Source organism: Sinohyriopsis cumingii, chromosome 3 (genome assembly GCF_028554795.1).
Source record: "Sinohyriopsis cumingii isolate HCF-2022 chromosome 3, ASM2855479v2, whole genome shotgun sequence".
NCBI lineage: Eukaryota > Metazoa > Mollusca > Bivalvia > Unionida > Unionidae > Sinohyriopsis > Sinohyriopsis cumingii.
In genome coordinates this window covers 36589715-36615591 of record NC_142963.1, presented here as the reverse complement: position 1 = coordinate 36615591, position 25877 = coordinate 36589715, and the positions used below count along the sequence as shown (strand labels likewise).

At 34.9% G+C, this 25877-nt stretch overlaps 2 protein-coding genes across 2 annotated transcripts in view; one reads left to right on the top strand and one right to left on the bottom strand.

Annotated features, from left to right (window-relative positions):
- LOC149802696 (thymidine kinase 2, mitochondrial-like) overlaps positions 1 to 18615 on the top strand; it is a 27211-nt gene extending 8596 nt beyond the window's left edge. Inside the window, exons 4-10 of the mRNA XM_089952081.1 lie at positions 2233 to 2286; positions 3746 to 3835; positions 4052 to 4125; positions 7632 to 7720; positions 11123 to 11202; positions 14820 to 14900; positions 16278 to 18615. Of these exons, the coding sequence (XP_089808207.1) occupies positions 2233 to 2286; positions 3746 to 3835; positions 4052 to 4125; positions 7632 to 7720; positions 11123 to 11202; positions 14820 to 14900; positions 16278 to 16361 (552 nt within the window). The 3' untranslated portion in view covers positions 16362 to 18615. The remainder of the gene's footprint in view (positions 1 to 2232; positions 2287 to 3745; positions 3836 to 4051; positions 4126 to 7631; positions 7721 to 11122; positions 11203 to 14819; positions 14901 to 16277) is intronic.
- Positions 18565 to 25877, bottom strand: part of LOC149802695 (protein FAM227A-like) — a 58034-nt gene continuing 50721 nt past the window's right edge. Inside the window, exon 16 of the mRNA XM_089952080.1 lies at positions 18565 to 25877. Coding sequence (XP_089808206.1) covers positions 25809 to 25877 — 69 coding nt within the window. The 3' untranslated portion in view covers positions 18565 to 25808.

The following is a 25877-nucleotide window of genomic DNA, read 5'->3' as shown; positions in this document are numbered from 1 at the left end:
TAGTTTTCAAATGAGGTGATTTTTGTTTTGGATAAATGGATTTACTCATTTATTTTTGCAAGGAAGGTCATAAGGAAGAAAGAAAATTCATGCAGATGTAAAGGATAAATTGTAAGGCTGCCACTCAGTCTGAGGTAGAGACAGAAGCCAGATGCTGACAGTAAAAAAAAAAAATATGGCACTACTATGAGTCAAAGATATTTTCAGCCACATTTGGGGGGCCCCGAGTGGTCTAAAGCGCTCTTCGTTACGGATCACTGCCATCTCACCTCTGTCTGCGGCGGTTTGAGTCTAAGATTCAGCCAATGTGGGTATGTGAGAAAGCTTGCCAGTAGCTTCTCGAGGGTCGGTGGTTCTTTCCGGTGTTTTCCTGGGTTCTTCCTCCACCATTAATACTGGCCGCCATGTATAGCCTATCGTGTGCTGAAAAATGGCCTTAAACCCCACAACAACAACAACAAAAGCCACATTTGGTTAATAATGTCCATGTCTTGAATTTGCTGAAGGAAAGATGCTTTGCAGCTATTGCACACAATATCCAAACTGGCATGGGTTGGATATTCAACCAGTGTATTTGTCGATGGAGCCAACACATTCAGTATGTAATCAGTCACATCTCAGGACAGTTTGAACCTCAAAACTCTTGTGGGGCAGCACAGTGCTTGACAGTAGCCATCATGTGCAGAGAATCCTTGGAGTTGCGAACACTCCACCAGGAAAACAATTTGAAAATTAAATGAGAATGAAAAATAAAATAAGCTCTTCAGTATGGCATACACTCTAGCTCAATATGAAATTCCATTTTCTGATATATAAATGTTATGTAACCTCCAGGAGAACAATGGTAAACTTTCAGAGAAGTTGGAGAAGGTCTGAATTTCAGTAAATGCATTTCCATTCTTGTTGATGGAAGAATCGACTGTATCAGAAAAAGTAATAGTGTATATAAGGTACCCTGGCAATAACAAGTTAAGTCTTTTGAAGAAATAAATCTGTTGTATATTATTTTATTTTTCTTTCCCTCTGGATTAAATGAATAAATCTCATAAACTCTATGCAGAAACTTGGGACAAGCTAAAATGTATGTGAGCCAAGTGAATTTTCTGAAACCAGTTGTCTGTGAAACATTGGTGAGAATAAATTTTGATCAACCCAAGGGTGTACTAAAATTTTGAAAATCCTTTGTTCTTGGGCTACAGCTGTGCCAATCAAGTTGCTGAGCAGCCCAGTAAGTTACTTCTGTTTTTGTCCTATATATAATCAGTACTGCTGTTGGTAAGTGTTGTGCATGTTTACACACTTTAATATGTTTAAAATAGCAAATATATGATAATCCAACAATTTTTTATATATGGTGTCTTGTCTAGCTCTGACCAGAATAATATCCTTATCAGAGTTTGCATCGTTAAAGTTCATGTTATTGTTAATCCAGAACTATTAATCCTGCGTCTAAACTGTCAGATAAATATAAAATTTCCATGTAATGTGTGTTTATCGATTGCATCTTGAGTCGGTATCAAATGCAAGAACAGATTTTTGATGGGTTGATTCTTTATATGTGCCATATTTCTTTTAGCTTGTGTTAGTGAACAGAAACAACCATCTTATACTATACAGCTAATGCCCATTTCTTCAACAGACCAATAAGAAAGCATACTAGATCATAGGCATTCAGGTCATGGAAGAAAGATACTGCCACCGTGTGTTGACAAAAGATGACCATTTGAGTACTGTTTCTTTCAGGCTTCAGTCTGAGGGACTGTAGTTTATTGATCAGATAATGAGTTGCCAACACACATGGATTAGTGTGGCCTCTTACTGATAGAAATATTCCAACATTCAGCTGCTTAACATGATGGTTATGTATTCTTTTGTTACCCAGAGGGACAATTTAATCATCAAATGGTTGTTGCCGGGAAAAAAAGCATAAAATTCCATTTTAATTTTTAACAAGATCATTTCTTACTAATATCTTTTGGTTTGGCCTGCTGGTCTAAAATGAATGCCTAGCAGTAATATTTAGTTGTCATACTCTACCAGGCAGTGGATTTTTTTTAACCCCTGAATGAATTTAAAAACACTTAAAACAATGATCCATCTGTGTAAGGACAGCCTTCCAGTTTCATGAACAAACACAAGATAATTTTTTCAAAGCCATAAAAATAAATTAACATGAAGCATACGTTGCAATGGATTAACAAATTTCACTCTTTTTCTCTTTCTTTTTTTAAGGCAATTAAGGAACCAGTTGAACAGTGGACCAATGTTCAAGGACATAATGCTTTGGTGAGTTCACTTTCCAAATTGTTTGCACAAAAATTTATTTGTTCAACTTTGTACAAGATCAGTACATGTGCCCCTCATTATGACATGATTCAGGATATTAGGCAATACTGGTTTGCATTCTGTGACTAAACATCTACCATGGTACTGGAATTGCTCTTTCGAATGTATCTCTATGGGTTGAAAGAAAACAACACAAAGCTTCGTATTATATCCTTATTTTTGCTGTTTGAAACATTGGTCACCTTTCCCAGACACCAGAACATGCAATCATATTTTTTTAATCATTTCTGCTGTAACTGTTTGGTACATGATACAGTTGTATTTTAATGAGGAGGGTTTTCTTCATGTGGCCACAATGTCACACCTACCAACCCTAATGGTAAAATGACAAGTCTTACTGAAATGACCCATAAATTATGAATGTACAGAATAATAGCACAAACTATCAAAATGCAATCACTGTAGCAGGGATGATGCTGACTTTAAAAAAGTTGTCGCCTAAACAAATCGCCAGCCTCAATATTTTGTTGCCATTTTCATAATACAATACTATCTATCTCAACATCATCATAACCAAGGTAATATTGTCGACATAAGTGGGTGTAAAGATGAGAGGTGAGGGCTGGAAATAAATTGATATTTCACATAAAAGTAAAAATTGATGTACGCAAAGAAAAAAATGGATATTTTGATTAAATGAAGACAACTAGTCTGAAATATACTCGTAAATTGATAACTTACATTTGTGAGGTACACTCCAACGTGTTAAATAATGTACATGTATATGAAATCAGTCAGATCCTGTTAGAAAACACAACTAAAACGTGTATATATATGTGTGTGTGTGTGTGTGTGTAAAAAATGGTAGTCCTCGTTTGATATCAGATTGTCAACAAACATGTTTTGGCAAACCAGGTTAACATAGTGACAAAATTGAGTTTAAACAAATTAGGTCCAGTCCACTTCAGAAAAACATGCCTGGATGCATTGTGTATTCTGGATAGTTACAGAATAATTCCTCCAAACCATGTAAGCAGTATGCAGGCATTCAATACGTATTATGTGTGTGAAGGCCCTGATGTATATTCAATGTAAAGGTCAAACATACAGTTTCATTTTTGTTGAACTGCAAGTGTTCTTGATGGTCAGAAGCACAAAGCAGTGTATCGCACAATTTTCTCCTTTATAAAAAGATTTCTCCATACTTCAGTACTTTGATTTATGCACAAACTATTGTTTCAAACACTTAAAGCACTAACTGGCTAATGTGTGTTTTGTTTGCTAGGATTGCACCAGAAGACATTGGGAGCAGAAGATTCTGTACAGATTATTTTGTTGAGGACAGAGAAATATGAATGTACGTTCTGCTTTGGAAAATACTTAAATAAGAAATTCATTGCAATACAACTGATGGAGACACATAATTTCCTGCTGTTTTCATTATGGTTCTTCATTTCAGGACCTGCTGTACAAGGATCCTTCTCGGTGGAGCTTCACCTTCAACCTCTATGCCCAGCTAACCCGAGTCCAGATGCATACCAAGAAACATGTGAGTTTTCTCATCACATAGCGTATCAGAAAATATGACCTAAGATATAGGAGCATTTGTAAATCTGATAATTCATAGCTTGAGGTAAGAATTTAATCAACTGGTTTATTTACTTCCTTGTTTGGAACTAATTGTGTGCATAAGTTGAACCGAATACAAATATTTGTGATAGTAAGATATTTTCAGGGTCTCTCAGCTATATATTTTTTTTTGCAGGAGAAATCAGTAAAGATGTTGGAGCGGTCACTGCACAGTACTAGATATTGTTTTGTGGAAAATGACTTTAGGAAGTGAGTATCAAAATTGCACGCGTCTTCTTATCCCATTGATCCTTTTATATAAGGAAACCCTTTTGCCAGTGGTTGTACTTCTGTCCGAGGATGTCTGTTTAATAAAATCACTTCTGGCTGAAATAACTGTCCGGGGGGGGGGGGGGGGGGGTCTGCATAAGCATGCAAGCCAAATGTGTTCTTAAAATGTCCACTTTAGAAATCCCATAAATTATACAAAAAGCATTTTTTGTTGCATGGAAGTGAAGGAGTGAAATATCTTGCTGCTTACATGGTTTGGAGGAATTATATTGTGACTATCCAGAATACACGATGCATCCAGGCATGTTTTTCTGAAGTGGACTGGACCTAATTTGTTTAAACTCAATTTTGTCACTATGTCATCATATCGACATGGGGATTTCACCAAAATGCATCTTATGGTGTCTGTTTGGTTCTAAATGAAACTGGTGCTGATCATATAGCCATCATAGTGACCATTGTGAGAATTTGGTTGTTAGTACACCTCCTGGAAGAAAACTAATGTTGACATGGTGTTTTTGTCAGTAGACCTTGTGACATCTGTTGGGTCCCAAATGAAAATGTGCTGCTCAGATATCCAGTATGACCACCACAGTGCCCATTTTGAAAATCTTTTTATCCATACTCCTGAATGGGTTGTCCTATCAGTATGTGGTTTTCACTGAAAGATCTCTTATGATTTCTAGTTGGTCATCAAAGAAAATGGTGCCAGGTCATACCAAAGACGTATAATAAATGGTACTAGCAGCTGCCTCGTTTGGCACTCGGCATTTAAGAGGTTAGTGTTAGGTCTTGTCTCACTGCAGACATCCTAGCAATATGACGGAAAGTGTTACAGCTATGCAAAAAAAAGTCTTAATCAAACACAACAGTTAAAAATAACATTAATTATCTTTGCAGTATTCTAATATATTTATTGCAATCTGTCTTAAGAGATGTTGAAAAAAGTGCAAGTTTTTTTTGTGCGTATTTGTGTATTTCCTTTTTGGTAGCTTTGTTTTAGCAGCACTGGATCTAAGTGTACAAGTAGATGCATAGAAAAGTTTTCTGAAACTGCTTGTTTGCTTCATTTGTGTTGTTTAACTTGAGTAAGGCTGAAATTAAATTTTGTCATGCATGTTTCTTGTCACCCTGCAAATCCAGGGATTTAAAACAGCCCTGAGAATTTACGGATTGTATCCATTTTTCTTTTACCTTTGTTTTGTATATCTGAGGGTGGGTACCTAGACTTTCTGGGCACAATATAGCCAGGAATGTGTTGATGTGCTTTACAGCATGTTTTCTGGTGTGCCATTATTTTGGAGTGGTATTCTGAAGAAAAAGAAGTTATTGAATTATATACAATTTTAAGTTTGCAAATTAAAAATGTAACTGAAAAGTACTATGTGGACACTACAAGCCAGGTCCTAGAGTCACATGTTCTACTGCATTATTTTGAGTCATTTTATGCAAGATACACATTTATATAAAAGTGACCTTAGCTATAAGCCAGGTCCATGCTGGTCTCATTGATGTTCATTATTTTCTGGAATCCCAGCCAGAAAAATTTGAAGCAGAAAATTTGGAGATGTGAGTGTAAAGATCGAAAAATGTGCAATGTTTAGAACTGTTACTTAAAACAGATCTTTTTGCTAGTGATTTGAGCTGTATAATTTACAATAAATAATAGTTGAAGTTTATAAAACGGAAAAAATTATTAAGTTTCCTTCAGCAAAATAGCTGTTTTTGCCAAAGACAGCAGGCACAAATCCTTCTCTTTCTGCCTGTCCAGGATGAAATATGAAATGAAATATCTTTAATAGCAGTCTTCCTTTAACCCTCTGAAGGGTAATTTTTGTTCATGATTAAGCTATAAATGAATGGAATTTCTGTCAGTTCCTTCTGCTTCATGTTTGAATATTTGGCAGTAAACTTGACACAAACTGATTTTTAAAAAACTCATAAAAATTGCTATATTTAAAATGTTTTATCATGCTCATTGAACAGGAAACAAGAGGAGCTAATATTGTACTGAGCATACAAAAGTGTTTGCTTGACCAGAAAGAAAGGAAGTGATTTTGACTTGAGACAGGATGAAAGTCAACTTTTCACCGGAATCTCCCTCCAAGTGTGGACTATATATGACTACACTTTTATGGTTTCTATAAAGAGCATTGATGGATTAGTGCAGTACTAAGGACATAAGAGTGTTTATTGGTGCTAATTTGTACATTGAAGAAAAACTGGATGTAAAGCATGTTGGAAAGAAAGTATAATGCACCGAACTAATTTACCAAAAATATGGAAAACTGCAGGGCCTGAAAATTATTGTATTCCAAGGTATGGTACCAACTGTGTGTGTTCTACCAGATATTATACACACTGATGATCATTCAGTAGTGAGAGATTGGTTGCAAAATAATACTGGAAATAAGTTGGTTTACTGTGAAGAACACCCGGCTAAGCTTGATCATATTCATTCCAATGTTTCTCTTCTTCAGCTTGAGCTAAAACCAAGTTTCTACCATATGGCTTGCCAAATGTTCTTAAGCCGATGTGAGACCTTCATTCAGAGTATGAAACAAAAAGCATATATTACCTCAAATAAGTAAATTTATGAAGAATATAACATTTTCTTCATGGATAACTCGAGGAGTTTCAGTATTGATTTATAGCCAGGCCAAAATCAGTCACAGAACTTGCCTGTTAAAGTTAGTGCAGTACCCTGAACTTGCTGTACTTCAAGATGGCAATCATGGAAATGTCAGAAATTTTGGTCTGCTTTAATTTTCACAGTATTTCCAGTGTTTTGTTTGTGTTGTTGCTGTTATAAATATTTGCATGTCACACTAGATTTTGGGCCAATGAGAGACTAATGCAGACCTGGGCAGTGTAGGGTCCTAAGTCTAAGTCAGTTTTCGGACCCAACTATGTTGAAAATAAAGTTGGACTGGTGCTTTCATTTTATGACTTGTGCCATAAATTAGGTTAAGAAATTTATTTTTTGTGCAACCTCATATATGGTTTAGAACTTCAGGCAGTTCCATTAAAACATAAATTGGACCCACCAAAGGCATTTTTAAAGTTGGGTACTGACCCATAGATTCAATTTAAAATTTTCTTATCCTTTTAATATGAATTATGCGAAACAAAGTACCCTGGCTTATATTTAAAAAATACTGCCTTCCATGGGCACCATGTATGCTTATATGGAACAGCCCTTGTACGATTGGCGTAAAATTGATCCTGTTTTTAGACATAGCACATGTGACACGTATGTTTGGTTAAACAGGATGAGAAATAAGTTTTTTTTTTCTTTTGAGGATCACAGCGTTATTTCTGCTGTTTACAGTGATGCTTTCTATGCAAGTTTAGGAAAAGCAAATGCATTGCACAAATAGCAGACAAGTTTTACACTATAAAATTAGATTTACCCTCAGAACTCCATTTTTTTGTTTCATGACATCAAATTGTATCTGACTAAAGTCCTTTTATTCATGTTTCAGCAATGTTATTAATGGATTGGAATATGCAATATTGACGGAGTGGTACAACTGGCTCATCAAGAATCATGATGTGAACCTAGATCTTATTGGTGAGTCTGACAAATCAAAAGTCAATCTGTAACTACTTTGATTTTGCTGGACGACCTTTGTCATACATGTCACTTTGTCTGACTTGCCTTTCTGCAAAATAATTCCTTCCTGTTTCATAGATGTTTAGATCTTGAGAGAAGAGGACATTTTTTGCACATGTCTACACATTAACGTTATAAGTAATCTAAATACAGATTTGAAACTAGCAGACATGATTTTTCTTAATTTTAAAGTAGGATTCTGCTCTTCTCCTGACCTGAATCAGATTTTTCTTGATGTGATCCAATTTTTGTATTATCTCCAATCAGGTTTTTAAAAAACGGTCTGTCCAGTCCCATTCCGCGACGACCCTTGTAAATGATTCAATTCATGTATTAGTTAGCATGCGACTCTCGTACAGAGTATTCACATTGGTAAAAGGTTTAAATTCATCCAATGAATCTTCGTGTAATGGAAACTGATGGCAATGGAAAGAAGAAGCATGCTTGCAAAACATTTTGTTGAGAGAGAGCATGACATGAAAAGTTTAGATAAAGGTTTAAAAAACGTATGGAAATTGGAATGGCTGGAGCAAAAAGTAGATGGAAATTTAGTTGGTCAGTTTATAAGAAAACTGAATGCTATAGGCCTGGCATTTTGTGACCTCTGTAAGAAAGCTCTAAATTAAGGTAATCACGGTTGGAAGAGTTTGGAACGGCACCTACAAAAGAAGTTGCATATGTAAAAATCAAAGCTCAGAAGGCATCTGGAAAAAGTGCAATTAATTACTATAAGAAGAACAGGGTTCCCACGCTATCTGGAAAAAGTTGGGAGAAATGATAATTTTTTTCCCCAACCGTGAAAAGTCCTTGATTTTCTCAGATATTGATGAAAGTCCGGAAAAACCCAGGAATTTTCCACCACCACTTGACACCCGAAACAGTTAAGCAATTGAGTCATAACTAAACTGATTGTGAGTTAAATTTATCGAGTTCTAACCAGAATATTCGGAATCATTTAGTTGCTTGCAATGTACATATATGCTGAGTCAATCAAAACGCCCAGTGGATTAGATTCGTCCAGAAAACTTATTTTCAAAGTCAGCTTGATATCCATATCTTTCCTTACATGGAAGGTATACAAACCAGTCTAGCATCACAAGAGGCCAATATGTTGGTGGCTAATTCTAGCCACTCACATACTGCTACAGAACTCTTTTGAATTAAAGGTTTCAAAGGAAACAAAGCATAATTTATGTTCATTATGTTGTTCCCACTTAGCAACATAATGCAGCAAAAGATTTCTCGCATGAGAGAACAGATGTAGCCCTCTGTCAGAATTTGCACACTGCATGTTGCCAATACAAGCACCAGCTTGAAAGGAAAGGGGCTGTCTTTGAGAATGATAAGAAACAATTGCACATTGAGCCAAAAAAGTCAGTTGTGACAAAAGTAAGGCTAAAGAAATCATTGCCAAAGCCGCAGGAAGATCTTGACTGACATATCAACAGGATGTGTGCATTGGAGAAAGAGACAAATGAATGTATGGGATTATTTGTGACATTTTTACGATGTGAAATGCACATGAAATAAATTCTGCATCAATAGCTTTGGAGACCAAATTATTGTGACTAAATATTGTGAAATTATTGAAGTAAAGTTGAACATTTTGGTAAATTTATTAATTTTTCAAGTGATTATTTTGGTTTATTTTATGATCATAAGTTGCACCAGGAGCAGTTTTGTATGAGTGTAAAATGGTTTTTTTGGTCAGCTGCCCCTCAAGACCCCTGTTGGCAGAGGACCCCCAAATCCCCTTTAAAAAAAATTTCAGCTTTTTTGTATGGAGGACCAAAATCATGTCTGAACTAACAATTCTGGAATAACATTTCACAAGTATATACAAAGTTATTTTACAAACTTTTTATTCTTTTATTTAAAAGTTAAAAGCATATTGTTCATTTTAGGCTGTGCCATAGACCCTTTTTTTTCTTCTTTGGTACAAGTAAGTTACCACTATGGTGCAGCATAAGAAAGACTCCAGAAAAGATTGTTAATGTTGAATGAACTGAGTGCACTCCGACAAAGCTTAATGTAAGAGGGCTTGTAAGTTCAGACAATAAGCACGGAAGCATAAAAAGGAATATTCAGCATCTTGGCTGTAGTTTATGATAAAATGTAGAAAAGGCAACAAATGGACATCTTGTTATTGGTGACTGGCACTGTGATTCAAGGCCCTTAGAAAGGAGGCAATGCTATTCAGGATAGGTGTTAATGGGACATGGACAGTCAGATAGTGACTAGTTAGTTTTATTATTATTGTTGTTGGTTGGAAGCCTCATTGGCTTAATGGTAAATACATGGTCTCGTGATCAGAATGCCAAAGTCCAGTACCCACCATTGATTAGCCTGGATTGGCTGGCATGATATAACCAAACCAAACAATTTGTTATTTTATGCCATTCCTAACAATTAATAGAGCTTAAAAGAAACCAGGCCTTGCATCAGGAAACTTTACTAAGTTTTACTAAAGAAATGTTTTGACTGGTTTCAGTGTTGCACTTGTACATTGTATGTAAGATTTTCAAGTCTGGAGTAACATTTATTGCTTAGAATGGTGAATGAAGTTTTATGTTGAAGGCACCCAGCAAAACAAACAGGAACAAGACGTTAACCACTGTACCTTATATTAAAGTAAGGCAAATATTTTTAGCAGCAAAATCAGTTTGATTGGCTGGTTGTAGCTGTGTATACTTATTTGTGTAGGTTTGCAAATCAAGTAGCCCTGTCGAGATATTTACTGACAAAATCTTAAAAAGTTGAAAGTAGAGGATAAGAAATGTCATTAAAATTTGTTATTTCTGTTAACAATTACAGTTCAAGATGCTGTATTTTGTATTACCAATGACCGTGAGACTTCTATTCTCTTTTAAATGGTAGCAGCATTGTTGTGACTATCATCATTGGCAGTTGTATTAATATTCCATGTTAAAGTTGGTATCTTCTATTTCTTTATTCAAATAGGGGGGTGATAATTGTATGGCCTTGTGCTTGTACTCTCATATGCAGGGTGTTCTTGTCTCATTTTTGTAGGCAGAAATATGTCATGACATTCACAAATGAGACACCATGTTCTCTTCTTTACAAATGTGTTAGTTGTTATCAGGCATGGAGACGATAAAACATTTGAACATGAATTGAGATTTTGTAACACCCAATCACAATGGACTTTGCTGCAAGTTGAAACTTAGTTTCAGATTTGAGCCTATAATTTTCGGATCTCCAGGCCAATAAATGGGTTTTGTGATATATCAGTCTTGTAATAAAAGACAATGTTCTTATGTGATTTTGAAGAAGAATCAGATGAATATGGAACAATATAGTTGATAGAAAAGTTAATGAAGTATACCTTTTTTGTTTCAGTGTATCTGAGAGCAGATCCAGAAGTTTGCTATGAGAGGATAAAGAAGAGATCCAGGAAAGAAGAGTCTTGTGTACCCTTTGTAAGGATCTTATATCTTGATATTATATTGCCAGCTTATGACCTTCCATGCTAATGCATTTTGTACAAAGATTCATTAAATTTTCCACTTGTTGTCCCCTACTTGTTTCTGAAAAAAGTGGGGGACATAGTCCTTCTGTAATAATTCCTTTCTGCTCTATAATTTGAATGCTAATTGAGGCTAAAGGATGAAATTTGTTATACTAATAGACATTGTATTGATATGATTTTATTTAAAGCTACGTTAAAAATCCAAATCGCACACACGTGTCTGATATACTACTTTGGGAGGGTCCATTCTTTAAGATCATTTTCATAGCTCAGTATTTTAATTTGTCACACTTTTCTTTCCATGATAATTTTCATGACGTTTGAGATTATAGAGTCAAGCATGTTACATTCCATAATACAGACATGAATTTTCTCCATTTTAAAGCAGAATTCTGCTTTTCTCCTGACTTTAATCGGATTTTTCTTGATATAGTCCATTTTTTATATATCGAATCCGGTTTTTTAAAAACAGTCTGTTCGCTCCCATTCCACAATGAGCCTTGTAAATTATTTGTTCCTTTTATTAGTTGGCACACAACTCTCGTAAAGAGTATTCAGATTGGTCAACGGTTTAAATTCATCTAATGAGTCTTTGTGTAATGGAAACTGATGGTAATGGAAAAGAAGCATGCTTGCAAAACATGGCATACAGAGTAGTTGAGAGAGACAATGACAAGAAAGGTTTTAAAAAACGTATGGAAATGGCTGGAGCGAAAAATTTAGTCCGTTTATAAGAAAAGATCTGAATTACGGCAATCGTAGTTGTAAGAGTTTGGAACAGCACCTACAAAAGAAGCTGCATATGGAAAAATTTAAACTCTGAAGGTATCTGGAAAACGTGCAATTAATTATTTTAAGAAGAAAGATTTCTTGCATGAAGGAACCGATGTAGCCCTCTGTCAGAATATGCTCACTGCATGTTACCAGTACAAGCACTTGAAAGGAAAAAGGCTGTCATTGAGAAGGAAAAGAAATGATTGCACATTGAGCAAAAAAATTTCAGTCATGGCAAAACGAAGGCTAAAAAAGTCTTTGCCAAAGTCGCAAAAAGAGCTCGACTGGTATATCAACATGTTGTGTCCATTGTGTTTTTTTTTTACAGATTTGTTATGAAAAGAGGGAAGGATAATATATTTGCTGCAAAAATTGAGAAATTATTGTGACTTAATTATGATGTGAACACTGACATGCACATGAAATAACTTCAGCATTAATAGTATTGGAGAACAAATTCATGTGACTATAAATATTGTGAAATTATTGAAGTCAAGTTGAACATTTTTGGTAAGTTTATTAGTTTTTCAGATGAATATTTTGGTTTATTTTATGATCATAAGTTGCACCAGGGGCAGTTTTTAATGAATGTGAAATGCGTTTTTGGACCCCTGTATCAGGGGCAGCACCCCTTGAAACACTGTTGGGGAGGACCCCCCAAAACCCCATAAAAAATGTTCAGCTTTTTTTAACGGAAGACCAAAATCATGTCTGATATTAGAGGTCTTATCTTAAAGCTAAATGTTGTGGCTGTGTCTTTTAAATTTTCCACAGCACTTTCCTTTCTGCTTTAAAACTTTTAAGACATCTGAGATTGATGGATGAAACTTTGTATTACAAGTTATACGAAGATTCATGAACCACATTCAGGGTCCTGTCTTTAAGGTATAGGCAAAGTTTTCCTCTTTCCATACTGCTCTGTAATTTTAGAGCCGTTTGAGATCAAGGAAGGAAACTTTGTATGATTATACAGCATTGAAAGATGGTGTGTTCCATTCCACATCAGTGATCATATCTTCATGGTTAAGGCGACTACTTAACATTTTAAAGTTTTCCGTCACACTTTACATTCTGTTTGATAACTTAAGAGCTGTTAGAAACTAAGGGATGAAAAATGCCTTATTAGAGTTATGCTTACAGATTACCTGTTTCCATAGCACAGCTTTACCAAAGCTTCTTGGTTTGCAGGCAGAGTTGGTATATGTCGAGGAGACTATGAATGGGTTAAAATTTCCGATTTCCTCTACATCATTTATAGGAGTTGCTGGCTCTGTTTGTCAGTCCTCTTAACTTTAGAATCTGCAACATTGCTTTACCAAGGTTTATTGGGTTTGAATCTGATTTGGCATAGTTTTATACAGATGAAATTTGGGGTTTAATTTCTAGTTTTCCACGTTATCATTTACAAGAGTTGTGGACTTTGATTACCCTCATTCAGTTCGACAATATAACTAGTGAGGAATATCACTTTCAACCATTTTACTCCAGACCTTTATATTTATGAGACCTCAAGTGAGTTAAATTTCCAGCAATACACATGATCATTCGTACGAGTCCAAGTCTGGTTGCCAATTCTTCTGTTTGGTTTTACAACACAAGTTCCTTTGTGTATGGTCCTGCTGAGTCAGTTTTTGTGAAAGGGCCCTTTGCAATGCACCCATCAATAATAGCTCAAGTTATTATTATTATTATTACTCAGTAAAGTCTTTGTCAGATTCATATTTTGAGTATGACATAAGATTCCTGCCTATGACCTGGTACAATCCTGTTCTTGGATCATTTCCTCAGGGCTGTTCCAGTTAAACATACATGGGACCCAGGGAAGGTACTTTTGAAGTGTTGTATGCACGCATAGATGCAATTTAGACATTTCTTATCATTTTCATATGAATTCTTGTCAAGTCAAAGTTCCCTGGCATGTATTTTAAAACAAACTGCTTTCCCTGGGTACCATGTATGTTTAAATGGAACAGCCTTCACATGCGTCATTGGGTCAAATAAATTTAGACCTTTTTCAGTAGGGAGCTCAGTTGTTAGAGCATTAGACCTGTAATCAAAGGGTCGATGGTTTGTTACCTGACCACGCCAGCCCAGATTAGCTGCCTGGACTTTCCTTGGAAGAGGCACTTAGCTCCCATTTCCCTCAGCATACTATAACCAATAATGTTTAAAGTGCCATCAGAACAAACAAAGAAGCCTATTTTTGTTATAGTTTTTACATCCAGTTTACATCTTATTTGGAACCGCTCCGGTGGCCTAGTGGTTAGAGCGTCCGCCTCGGATGTGGGAAGTCGTGGGTTCGATCCCCGGCCGAGCCATACCAAAGACTTACAGTACTAACAGCTGCCTCGCTTGGCACTCAGCATTAAGAGGTTAGTGTTAGGACTGGTCGGCCTGGTGTCAGGATAATGTGATTGGGTGGGACATCATGCTATATGTCTGTGGCATGATGTCCCAGTGCTAGACATCACTATAAACTGCCACACTGCAGACATCGTAGCGATATGACTGAAAAATTGTTGAAGTTACGTTAAAAATCCAAATCACCTTACAACACATCTTATTTGGAATATATAATACTGTGTATTCTTCCCTTATTCTCAATGGTATTCCTTGCCCTTAGGACACACAACCCTCGTTTGGGTTATTGATCTATGCCTTTTGACATATTAGCTTTTTCTTGGGCATATGTTTTTTTAAAACATTTCAGTTTTTTATCTAGTTGCATTCTTCAATCCTGTTTATCAACTAATTCTGCTATACACTGGTTAAAATCATGTTCTGATTTTACAGTCTTTGTTACAAGATCTCCATAATTTACATGAAGAATGGCTTGTGCGTCAGACAAGAGGAAAGTTGCCAGCACCAGTTTTGGTAAGTGTCAGAGGAATAATGAGTATATTTAATTTATGTTTTTAAAAAATATTTCATTTGTTCTTTTTGCTTTTACTTATCAAAGAAAAGGGGAAATTCACATTGTCACCCCAGCATTGTTATTGGTATCAGATTGGTATTAGCATTTTCTTAAGTTAACATGTTGAATATATTTGTAGTACTTGCTGTTAGTCTGTGAATAGTGAGGCTACACATTTTTGAACTTAGGCTATTAAAAAGAGCAACTCATTACCTGCTACTATTACATTGCTTTCCTTTGCCAAGTTCCCAGTCAAAGCTAATATTTCCTGGAACATCGAGTAATTGGATTGAAAAGGACACGATCCTAACTTGACTTTAATCATAGCCAACTTAGAGAATAATCATCTGCTTTTTCCTTGGACCAATCATGCAAGTTCACATCAGAATGCTCATTAAATTCAGCCTTTATTGTTTTTAAATGTATTTTTGGTAAATCACTACTCCTTTATATTGATTGGGTTATTTTCTTTCACCTCCTTGTTGGGGGAGGAAGGAAGGCACCTCTTCATCTTGGGACAAAAAAAGTTCTCATCTTAAGTTACACAAATCTGTCTTGAAACAAAACACACAAAAACAAGTCAGTTCAATTATTTGTTCAAACAAAATCACAACTGTACACAAACATGAAGATGATTTTTTGTGTGTGGCCATCTTCAGTCATTTAATCTTATTCTGGTACCCATTCATAAACGTTGTAGTGGTAATAATTGGTGTTTTGCAGATGTTTATTCTCTGCAACACACAAAGCTAAGTCTAATGCCCAATCTGACAAGGATGATAAAAGTGGCACAGCAGAACATCTTAACATCATTGGGTACACCAGCATACATGCATTATGCTTTTTTTCATCACAAAATTATGTTTATGAGAGTAATATAATACAGCATGCTGAGGACCTGATCATGCTCATTGTAAAATTCCAGTTTATTCAGTGAAAGTTACACATGTAGACAGTTAAATTGAGTGCTAGATAATTTTTCAGGATATTTTCTGTTTGTATTCCGGGACTAATCCATATGGATTTTGCCCTTTATAACAAGAATTTTTTACCAGAACAAGGTTAGTAGCAAAAATAGAAGTATATTATATATATGCTGTAATTTTGGCATGTAGTATATAGATTATACTTTTTACACCCAAATTATGCATTTTTTGCTACTTATAATAATCAGGCTTGTACCTTATAATAATCACGCTTGTACCTCTCATCTGGTCGGCATTTATGCACCAACTTGAGATTTTCAAACTACATCTTAAGTTTCATCTGATTTTTTTTTTTTAAGCATAATGCTTACACTTGGTATTTAAATAAAATTTTCTAAATATTATTTACAGATCCTTGATGCAAACAGTGACTACAGCAGAATGACAGAAATCTATGAGGAGAAAAGACAACAAATTCTATGTGGTTTTGTCTAATTAATATACAATTACATAACCTCAAGGATCTCAGGTTTTCTTTTTTGTGTATGACGACTGATGCTACGTAGTGTGGAAGTGGAATATGTCAGAATAATTTGCTGGCCTTGTGAAACTACAGCATATGATGCTGTTGTCTAGTAGTTATCATGTGACAAGGACTTTCAGGTTCAGGTGTCTGTGTTCAGCGTCACAGGAGATTAAAGCTATTGTGCATTTGACATTGAGCTTGAAGATTGAGTAATAATCCCTATAAATTATACCATTTTACTATTTTCAAACAAATTTTTTATTTATGTTTCTTCTACTTCATATATTGAATGTGTTCAGCAGAGCATGGAATCATGGAAAATACACAAATGATATTTTGTAAAGTATATTGTAGTTATAACTTATATTTTATAAGAAAAAAATCTTTTTATTGGTTTCTGTTCGTTTTTGTCATCTTGTCATGTTTCATATGCATTACATCCATTCACTACAGTCAGTAGCAACTGGGGCCTGGAAAAGAACAGCATAATCAACTATGTTCATTCTTGACATAACCTATTTTGTGGAAAGGTTGCCCTCAGATTGTCGGACAATTCCGTGATGGTCATTTAATTTAGTAGACTTGAGGGACCAAACTTACCTAACTCGTTTGATATTATATAGCCAGAATTGGAATTGTTCTGATGCACTATTACACACACACACTTTTGATATGTTTGTATTTCGTTATCAACCGGTGCTTAAAATACCGCCATTACTGAACATTATTTTCTTGCTTCTTCAAAGATACTATTGAAATACTCTAATCCATAAAATTATCAACAGCAGAATGCTCAGAAACTGTACATACTTGAAAATAACAATCACTGCCACATTTTATGCCAGCGAAAAATGGAACAGTTTACATCAACCATTGTTCATTCATCACGAAAGTTATTATTTTAACTTGTACTTAATGTGATATTTGAGCACAGAATTCTAGATGCATTAGACTTTTTTAGGCATCATTTATAGAATTTCTTTACAAATATTTTCCCCCACATTTCTCATTATTTTTCTGCCTGCACATGTGTTCATCATAGGAACAGGATCAGCATGGAAATTTGTGCCAAGTTATAATAATTATATCCAACATGTATGCAATGAGATGTTTGTAGGGGCATTAAGTAATGGAATAGAAGCAGCCCAAAATGCGGCCATAACATGGCTAAAATATATGTGAAATGCATGGCTTTTGGTAAAAAAAGTTTTATACAATGTTTTAATTTTTAATTTTTTTTAATAGACTGCTAATTGTTTAATTAATGTCATTGTAGCATATGTCATGCTAAATTATGTGGATACAGTAAATTGTTATCAGTTCAAATGCTTTGTTTTTATAATATACTAGACCTATCCACAGTGAATTTCTTCCAAACTGGCTAACATTGACATTTAAAGAAAAAAAACACTCAACAGTATCAACCCACTCGACAGAAGTTGCCATTTTTTAAATTTATTTTTAGATCTACAAGTCTTGGACCAGAAGAGCTAGTGGAATGACCAGTTGTCTGTGGTCTGGCCATTAGCACAAGTTTGTTGTCACTACTCCTAAATTACCTGGAAGATTGCCCTGCAACTTGGCGAATATTCCTCTCAAAATCTAGTTTGTCCAAATTGAAAATGTTGCCATTTCTTTTATCTAGTACGAACACCACAGTTGCATATCTTGAAAATCTTACCACTATTCCTCCTAAATGAATGGTTATACCAACAGGGGTTTTCACTAAAGGACTTAATTATGATAAACTATTTGGTCCTAAAGGTTCTACTTCAGAGGTTTTGGAACACTGTTTAATGTGGGCAAGGCCGAGAGCAAAGATTTGTTCTACACCTCTAACAAGGTAGAGAAAGTTAATATGTTTGTGTGTTTCACTTGGATTGACGTTTATTTTTGTTTAGCATTAGGACTTGCAGCAGACAACTGAATATAATGACATGTTGCTGGTGCAAAAATTAAAGTAGGATAAAAGGTGAGTGCTACTGGGTGGGTTTTATCGTTTTTATAATTGAAAAAAAGCAAATAAGTGAATTCAATTAAAATATTCCATCATGGGTTATATTTTTGCTTTGGCTATGTTACGATACAGTTTATGTCACAAAATTGCATGCATCTATGTTTTCTATTTCATCTTTTTAAACACTTGACACTAATTATAAAAAACCCAAAGACTTTTATGTTAATAATATTTTAATTGTTTAATAAAAATTGTCATTTAAAATATCACAGACTTTTGTATCATTACCAGACACCTCAAATATTTTTTATAAAGTTGTACAGATTATTAGACAATCAAGAATAATATACTTCATGGGTCGGCAACCTATGGCACGCGTGCCACAAGGTGGCACGTCAAGAGGTTGTGTTTGGCATGTGAAGGGCAACCAAAAATCTTGATTTTAAGTTTTACTCTCTTACTGGTGGCATCTATGTAAAATAGGTTGCCAACCCTTAGAATACTTTACATGGATCCATTTGAAAATGGTTTAAAATAAACAAATGCTGAACAAGCAGTTGCAACGAACATGGATATTGTTTCCCACTGCCAAAAAGTCTTGCAAATTAAATGCATTATACAAATATGCCATGTAAATGAACAGTAACCATTTAATCAGTGGCATAGCAAGAAATTCTGGTTCCCTCTCCCTCTACAAAACTTAGTTCTAAGGCTCCTTCCCCGATTATAGAAACAGTTAATTGATGGGAATTTTGGGCCTTAAACGCAATAATTGCATGGTTGCTATACCATTGCATTCTTCATGTCTTTATCAAAGACAATTTGTAATGACTATGCTAATGTAAATATATAGATATTTTCTTTTTCTGGGTCAATACTAGATATATATCTTTGTGTGGAACAAAAGAAATGATCTTTTATCAAGTGGCAAAGCCACAAATTAAAATTTGTCTTTGGTGCCACAAGATGCAATATATATGGTATTTATGCAGAGAGAAAAAAAATTCTTCTATATTCACATGAAAGTATAAGGTTATATTCCTATATTTAACACTTAAGTATATAATAAAGCCAAAATATTTTCTGCTATTTAACTTATCTAAGGTCTTGCTCAGATGAAGCTTTGCAATAAATTTGTATTAGAATTGAACAAATTGTGGATGCCAAAGTGTTAGGTGCCACAAGTCTGTAAATTGTAAAAATCTTGTGATCATCTAACTGGTGTCGGCAACCTATGGCACTACAACTGAGTGGACCTGGCACAGCAGTTCTAAAAGGTTACAAACGCCTGATCTAACAAGTGATCACATGCCTTATATGGATAAAACTTGAATGTAAAGTTGATTAAAATTAAGAATTTTCAAAAAAGAATGCACATGTGTTCACAAATAAAATCAACTGGGTACAGTATTCTTGACAGCATTCTCCTTCTCTTAATTTTTACTTTCAAAAGTTTCTGTCTTCCTGAACAATTACCTGCTTTGCTTTTCATGAAGTTGCAAAATGTGGAACTGGCCACAAAGAGCTGACCAAGCTAATTCAACATGCCCAGAAAATCCGGAGTTTCAGATCTGCAGACAGGCACTAATTTTGAGTGCTATTTCTAGGTTGATTAAAGGTCAAAACTTATTCAAATTTGCAGATCACTGAACTTGAATGACTTTCTTAAGATGACCACCTTGAGAAAATTTCTTTGAAATTAAATGAGTACCATAAAAGGGACATGATGTGACTGTCTTTTGACTATTTCAGGTGTGATGACCTGACCTTTTGCGCTAGTGACTTGAATATAATATCAACAGACTGTCTTGTCAAAATGCATATGACATATGTTCTTTGTAATGACCTTGATATTTAAAACTGGGATCCTGATTGTGGTAAATGCGATGGTTGTGTAATTGTTATGATCTATATCAAGGTAATTTTTCAACTAAATATTGCAATTTACAACAAACATGCAAGATAGCTGTCACAATGTCCATCCTTACAGCACCAACACGTTTAAAGTTTTTTTTAAAGGGCAATATCTCGTTTCATAAGGGAATCATTATCAGACCTTGTCTACAAATACATCTTGTGGGAAACAACATCCCTTGAAATTGAACACTAATGTGCTTAAAGGTCACGGTCATGGGATGCAATAGGTTATATTTTGAGTGTCAGTTGCTTGAAGGTCAAGGTCACATGATGCAATTTGCTTGAAGGTCAAGGTCATATTATGCAATAGGTTAATTTGCACGAGGGTCTGTTCTAAAAGATTTTGGACCTGATGGTACCATATATTATGGCCATAGATGAACTGCCATCAAATTAAAGATGTTTAGCATGGGTTATAAATACTGGGGAAACTGGTTTTGTTATAACATGAGTTTGGATATAACACAATTGTCATGGTTCCTAATTATTTTCTTGAATATTCAGCTAGCTATACTAAAAAAAATCAGCCAAGCTGAAAAACTAAAAAAAAATTCATCTGTAAAAACATAGTGTAACTAATGTTCTTATATAGCAGTTATTAATTTTCATTGTGCATGGAACTACCTTAATTCTGAAAAATATTGGCACATAGTAAAAGTATTACATTTTGGTTTTTCCTTCCGTAATACATACATTTTCATGTCTTTAACATTCTTTGACTGACATTTAATTTTGATCGGTATCAGGAACTGAAGCAGCCATCCCACCTCACCTAACTCGTATATTCATCAAATTCAATCATTTTCAATATACTACAGTATGGTATATATTTTAGTCAGCAGTTAGAGACCCAAATTGCGATATTATAGCAGTCAGCTGATATGGACCATATTGTAGCAGTAAGCAGTCATGGACCCAAACTTCCATATTATAACAGTCAGCAGTTATGGAGCCAAACTGCCATATTATAAAAGTCAGCAGTCATGGACCCAAACTACCATATTATAGCAGTCAGCAGAATTGTAACTTTATCCAACTGGCAGATGAGTGACAACTGACAGTCCAAAAAATTGAAATGTGCTGTATTTACAGACTTTTTGTTACATTTGTAATACATGTAACTACAAACAATATAGACCCATATCTGCCATAACATGATATTCCATCAAACCTGGGTATATTCTGATTCCTTTAAATAGTAAATAGATAAACAGCTTTCTTACATACTCTAATCTGCCAGCACAACATGTATCAAGAGATCAGAGTCTACAGTATATGCAGTTATACTGCAGATATGGTAATCGGATTTGAAATTGTGTTGTGGCACCAGACCTTCTGTATTCAAAAGCTTCAACACTCCAATCCAACATGCTCATCCTTGAGGTCAAGCTGTTTACCAGCAATATACTAGATACAGATGAGAGATACCCCTTCCTCTATTTTGTTCAGCCTGCCTTTTATTTTGGTAAATAAAAACATAAACTTTGAGGTTAATCCTAGGTCTGGACAGAGGGACAGACACTTGGACACCAATATAATTACTTTATTGAGCTTTAATCAAGGTGAACTTGTCCAAAATAAGTCTTAACAGTCAAAACAGCCCTGGTATGAAACTGAACATTGATGGCACTAGTAGGGTTTTCTTAAATGGTTAAGTAAAACATAGTTTGTATGGCATCTCCTCAACAGCTTTGACAATAATGTCATTTTTCTTTTTCTCTTTAAGCTTTAAAAAAAGGGAAATTCTCTCTGAGCCTGTGGCCACATGAATAGTACATAATTTTCACCAGCTGAGTTATGAGGTTTAATGGGGAAGAGACAACAGATTCACAACACCCCCACTGTACTTGTACTCTCTAGTAGCAGCCTTTTCATATGTAAATGTGTCAAAATGGTGAGTGTCGTGGCAAGTGTCTGTTTATGCTTGTGTGGTGGCTAACAACTCTGTTGTAAACATCCAGAAACTTTATGTAGAGTAGTAAACTAGTGATGATGCCAGATGGCTGTTGTAACAGTAACAATTATGACTTTAATTAGTTGTTTATAACATTTTCATAATGACATTTCGACAGTAATGTAAAACAAGTCGATAAAGGTTTTTGAGGATACACTGTGGCACTGTTCCAAACATTTGTATCAGATGTTTCATTATCATTAGTGATATTTTCTTACCATTAAAAAATATCTCAAAATGAATAATACAATTTGAAAATTGAGCAATTTACAGAAAATGTATTAATCTCTTAAACAAACCAAACCCATCTCGATAAATGAATGAAGATAATATGCATTAATCAAAACAAGGAAATTATCTGAGAAAGTAATCAAATTCAGGGCATTAACCTCCCCCCTCCAAAAAAAACCGGTTCATTTTGATGCTTGTGACTACCATTAAATTTGAAATTGGCTATATATGCCCTTTAAATAACAGAAATATGACTTAACTGCATGCAGAATTCAGAAATGCATAAAATATGGCAATGTTTATATTTAACAGTTGTCAGAAAGTAGATTGGAGTTATTTCTAAGATAAAGGTTTTACTGGATTTGTGTTTTGACCCTAAATACTATTTTATAAACCTTGGATATAGCCCTTAAAATTAAAATTGGCTGTCCTAAAAGATGTGCAATCAGCAAAATGTTTATTTAGCTTTAAAACAGTACCATGATGTATCCATTAGACTCATTACTCACATTACATAACATCCTTGGACTCATTACTCACATAATGAAATCCTTGGATTCGTTACATGATGAAATTCTTGGACTTGTTACTCACATAATAAAATCCTTTGACTTGCTACATAATGAAATCCTTGGTGTCTATTCACAATAAAATTCTTGGAGTCATTACGCACAAAATGAAAGCTTCTGTGTCATTACTCGCAATGAAATCCTTGAACTTGTTACTCACATAATGAAATCCTTGGACTCATTACTCACATAAAATCCTTGGACTCGTTACATCACATAACATCTTTCAACTCATTACTCACATAATGAAATCTTGATTCATTACTCGTATAATGAAATCCTTTTTGCACAAATTTTCAAAGAAAAGATAGAAATTATAACATCATTTTTATGTTAAAAATCAATGATATATCAAAGAGATATCACAGAATGATCAAGTTAAATTGAATTTCAAAATGTAATTATGAAGAAGTGTGTTCACGTGGTACACTACAATAGACAAATAGGAATAGATTATAGTACAGAAGAACTTTGATTATCCCTCAGGGTGCGGGACTGAGACCATGCCGGATATGAGAATAGATGGATAATAGAATATGTACATTAAAATTATTATACAATAGACCAGGTCATCAAACAAATCATAATAATACAGTGCAACCCCGATATAATGTGCCCCAACTATAATGCGAATTTGGATATAATGCGGTCGTGGAGTGGCTTCCAAAATTTCCTGTATTCATTCGCACATGAAAAAGTAGTAGCTTATGTTATGCCAAAATAAACATTATTGGAAATGTTACTTATTACTGATCCATGAATAAAGCCAGTAAGTCGTCTTTGTGATTGTCTTCAGTTAATTCTGTATACAATCATTGCTCAAACAACAGCCGACGTGTTTCTTTAACTGCATACACAACCAAGAACCAGGCAATGCAGTGGTTGATAAAAAATTCCCACAATTTAATAAACATAAAAAATGAAAGCCACCAACATGTTTGTTGGGCTTGGCGGTGTTATTAGACGCAATCAGTTGACCAGTAAATAATGTCCACTTTATTAGCTGGATATTGAAAGAGTATGAAATTGTACATGCGTTCAGCGTATAAAAATTTATAAAAGTGACTGATGATCATTGCTGGCCTACTGCACTTAATTCTCTGGTTTTTCATGGGTATGGTATTTGTTTATGAACTCATTATTAATTTCCTATTTCAGGGGCCCCGAGTGGTCTAAAGTGCTCTCCATTACAGATCACTGCCATCTCACCTCTGTCTGCATGGGTTTGAGTCTCGAATTTGTCTAATGTGGTTATGCGAGAAAGCTTGCCAGTAGCTTCTTGTGGGTCGGTGGTTCTTTCTGGGCTTTTCTGGGTTCTTCCTCCACCATTAATACTGGCCTCCATGTATAGCCTATAATGTGCTGAAAAATGACGTTAAACCCTACAACAACTACAACAACAATAATTTCCTATTTTTAAAAAAAATTATTTTACCATTATGGAAAAGCAAGTTCACAAACGCAAGTCGTTCTCTTCACTTTGCGCAATGATTAGTATAGTAGTTTCACACGTTTCTTTTGAAATTCACAAAATCTGAAGTAAGAGTTATATACATGCTGAAAGCATGTGTTGATTGTCAATTATTCTTGCTGTAGTCGTTCAAACGAATAGACATACAAGTGTTAATTATTGGAAAATTTGCAATGGATAAATTTACACAGCAACGCATATGAGGAAATTTTAGCAGTATGAAATGTGTACAGACACCATTCATAGACCCTGGAACGTAATGAACCGTACACATGCTTTGTCTTTCTTAACCTAATTTTGCTGTTCATTTTTCCCATTGAATACAGACACATAATGATGTGACAAAATTACTGAATAGTTTAAATATGTATGCAATTTTTGCAATGGAATTACATATATTATGGATTAATTGCAAGCCCTGATGGTACGATATCAGATGGCAAGTAAACGTTGTTGATACTCTGTTCATGCTGTATATTAGGTATTGAATTCAGACACAATGATCTGGGAACATTTTTTTGAATATTGTAAATCTGTGTGCATTTTTTCAATGGAATTACATGCATTATAGACGAACTGCATGCTACGACAGCATGATAGTAAACGGTGTTGATACCCTATTCATCATATACATTAGACACGAATACACGTATATGTGCCAATGAGCTGTTCTCTGAAAAAAAGTAAAATACTGTAAAACCCCATGCTAACGCGACCTCAATATTAATGCGATCCAATTTTTTGGACCCCATTTATCGCGTTATAGCGGGGTTCCACTGTAACATATGTAAATGTACCAGTTTTTAATATTTTGACGTACAATGCCCTGATGGTTAATAGGGTGATAGATAATCAAAGTTCTACTGTAGCATGAATTAGAAAATCTGTACAGGGGAGGATTACAAAGGTTCATCTGCTTCCAAGGATGATGGTTAGTAGGAGATTAAAAATCTTTCCAAATGTATATATATGCAAGAAAATTTAAAGCTATGCCAAGAGGAGGGAAAAGTGTCCCCTTAGATTCCCCCTTGATCACCCAGTGTTAAGTCTTTATGAGAAGTTATTATTTGTGGCCACTATGATCTTAAATTCATTTTTTTTCCAAGTTTATACGAGTACATGTACTGATACATGAACCATGAACTGCAAGACTGTAATTAGTCCAATCCTCAATAGCACCTGCACTCATCAGAACAAACAATTAATTGATGATGCACCAAAAAAAGGGATTAAAAATGTTCAAGCACAAGATAACAGGATAAAATCAGGAGATTTCAGGACCAGTCTAGGATGGTGGCACTTGAGCAGTGAACCAGTCTAGGTCTGTGTCATCAAGGCAGCCTCAATAGCAGCATCAGCTCTGGCAGATACTGAATCTGGATCTTT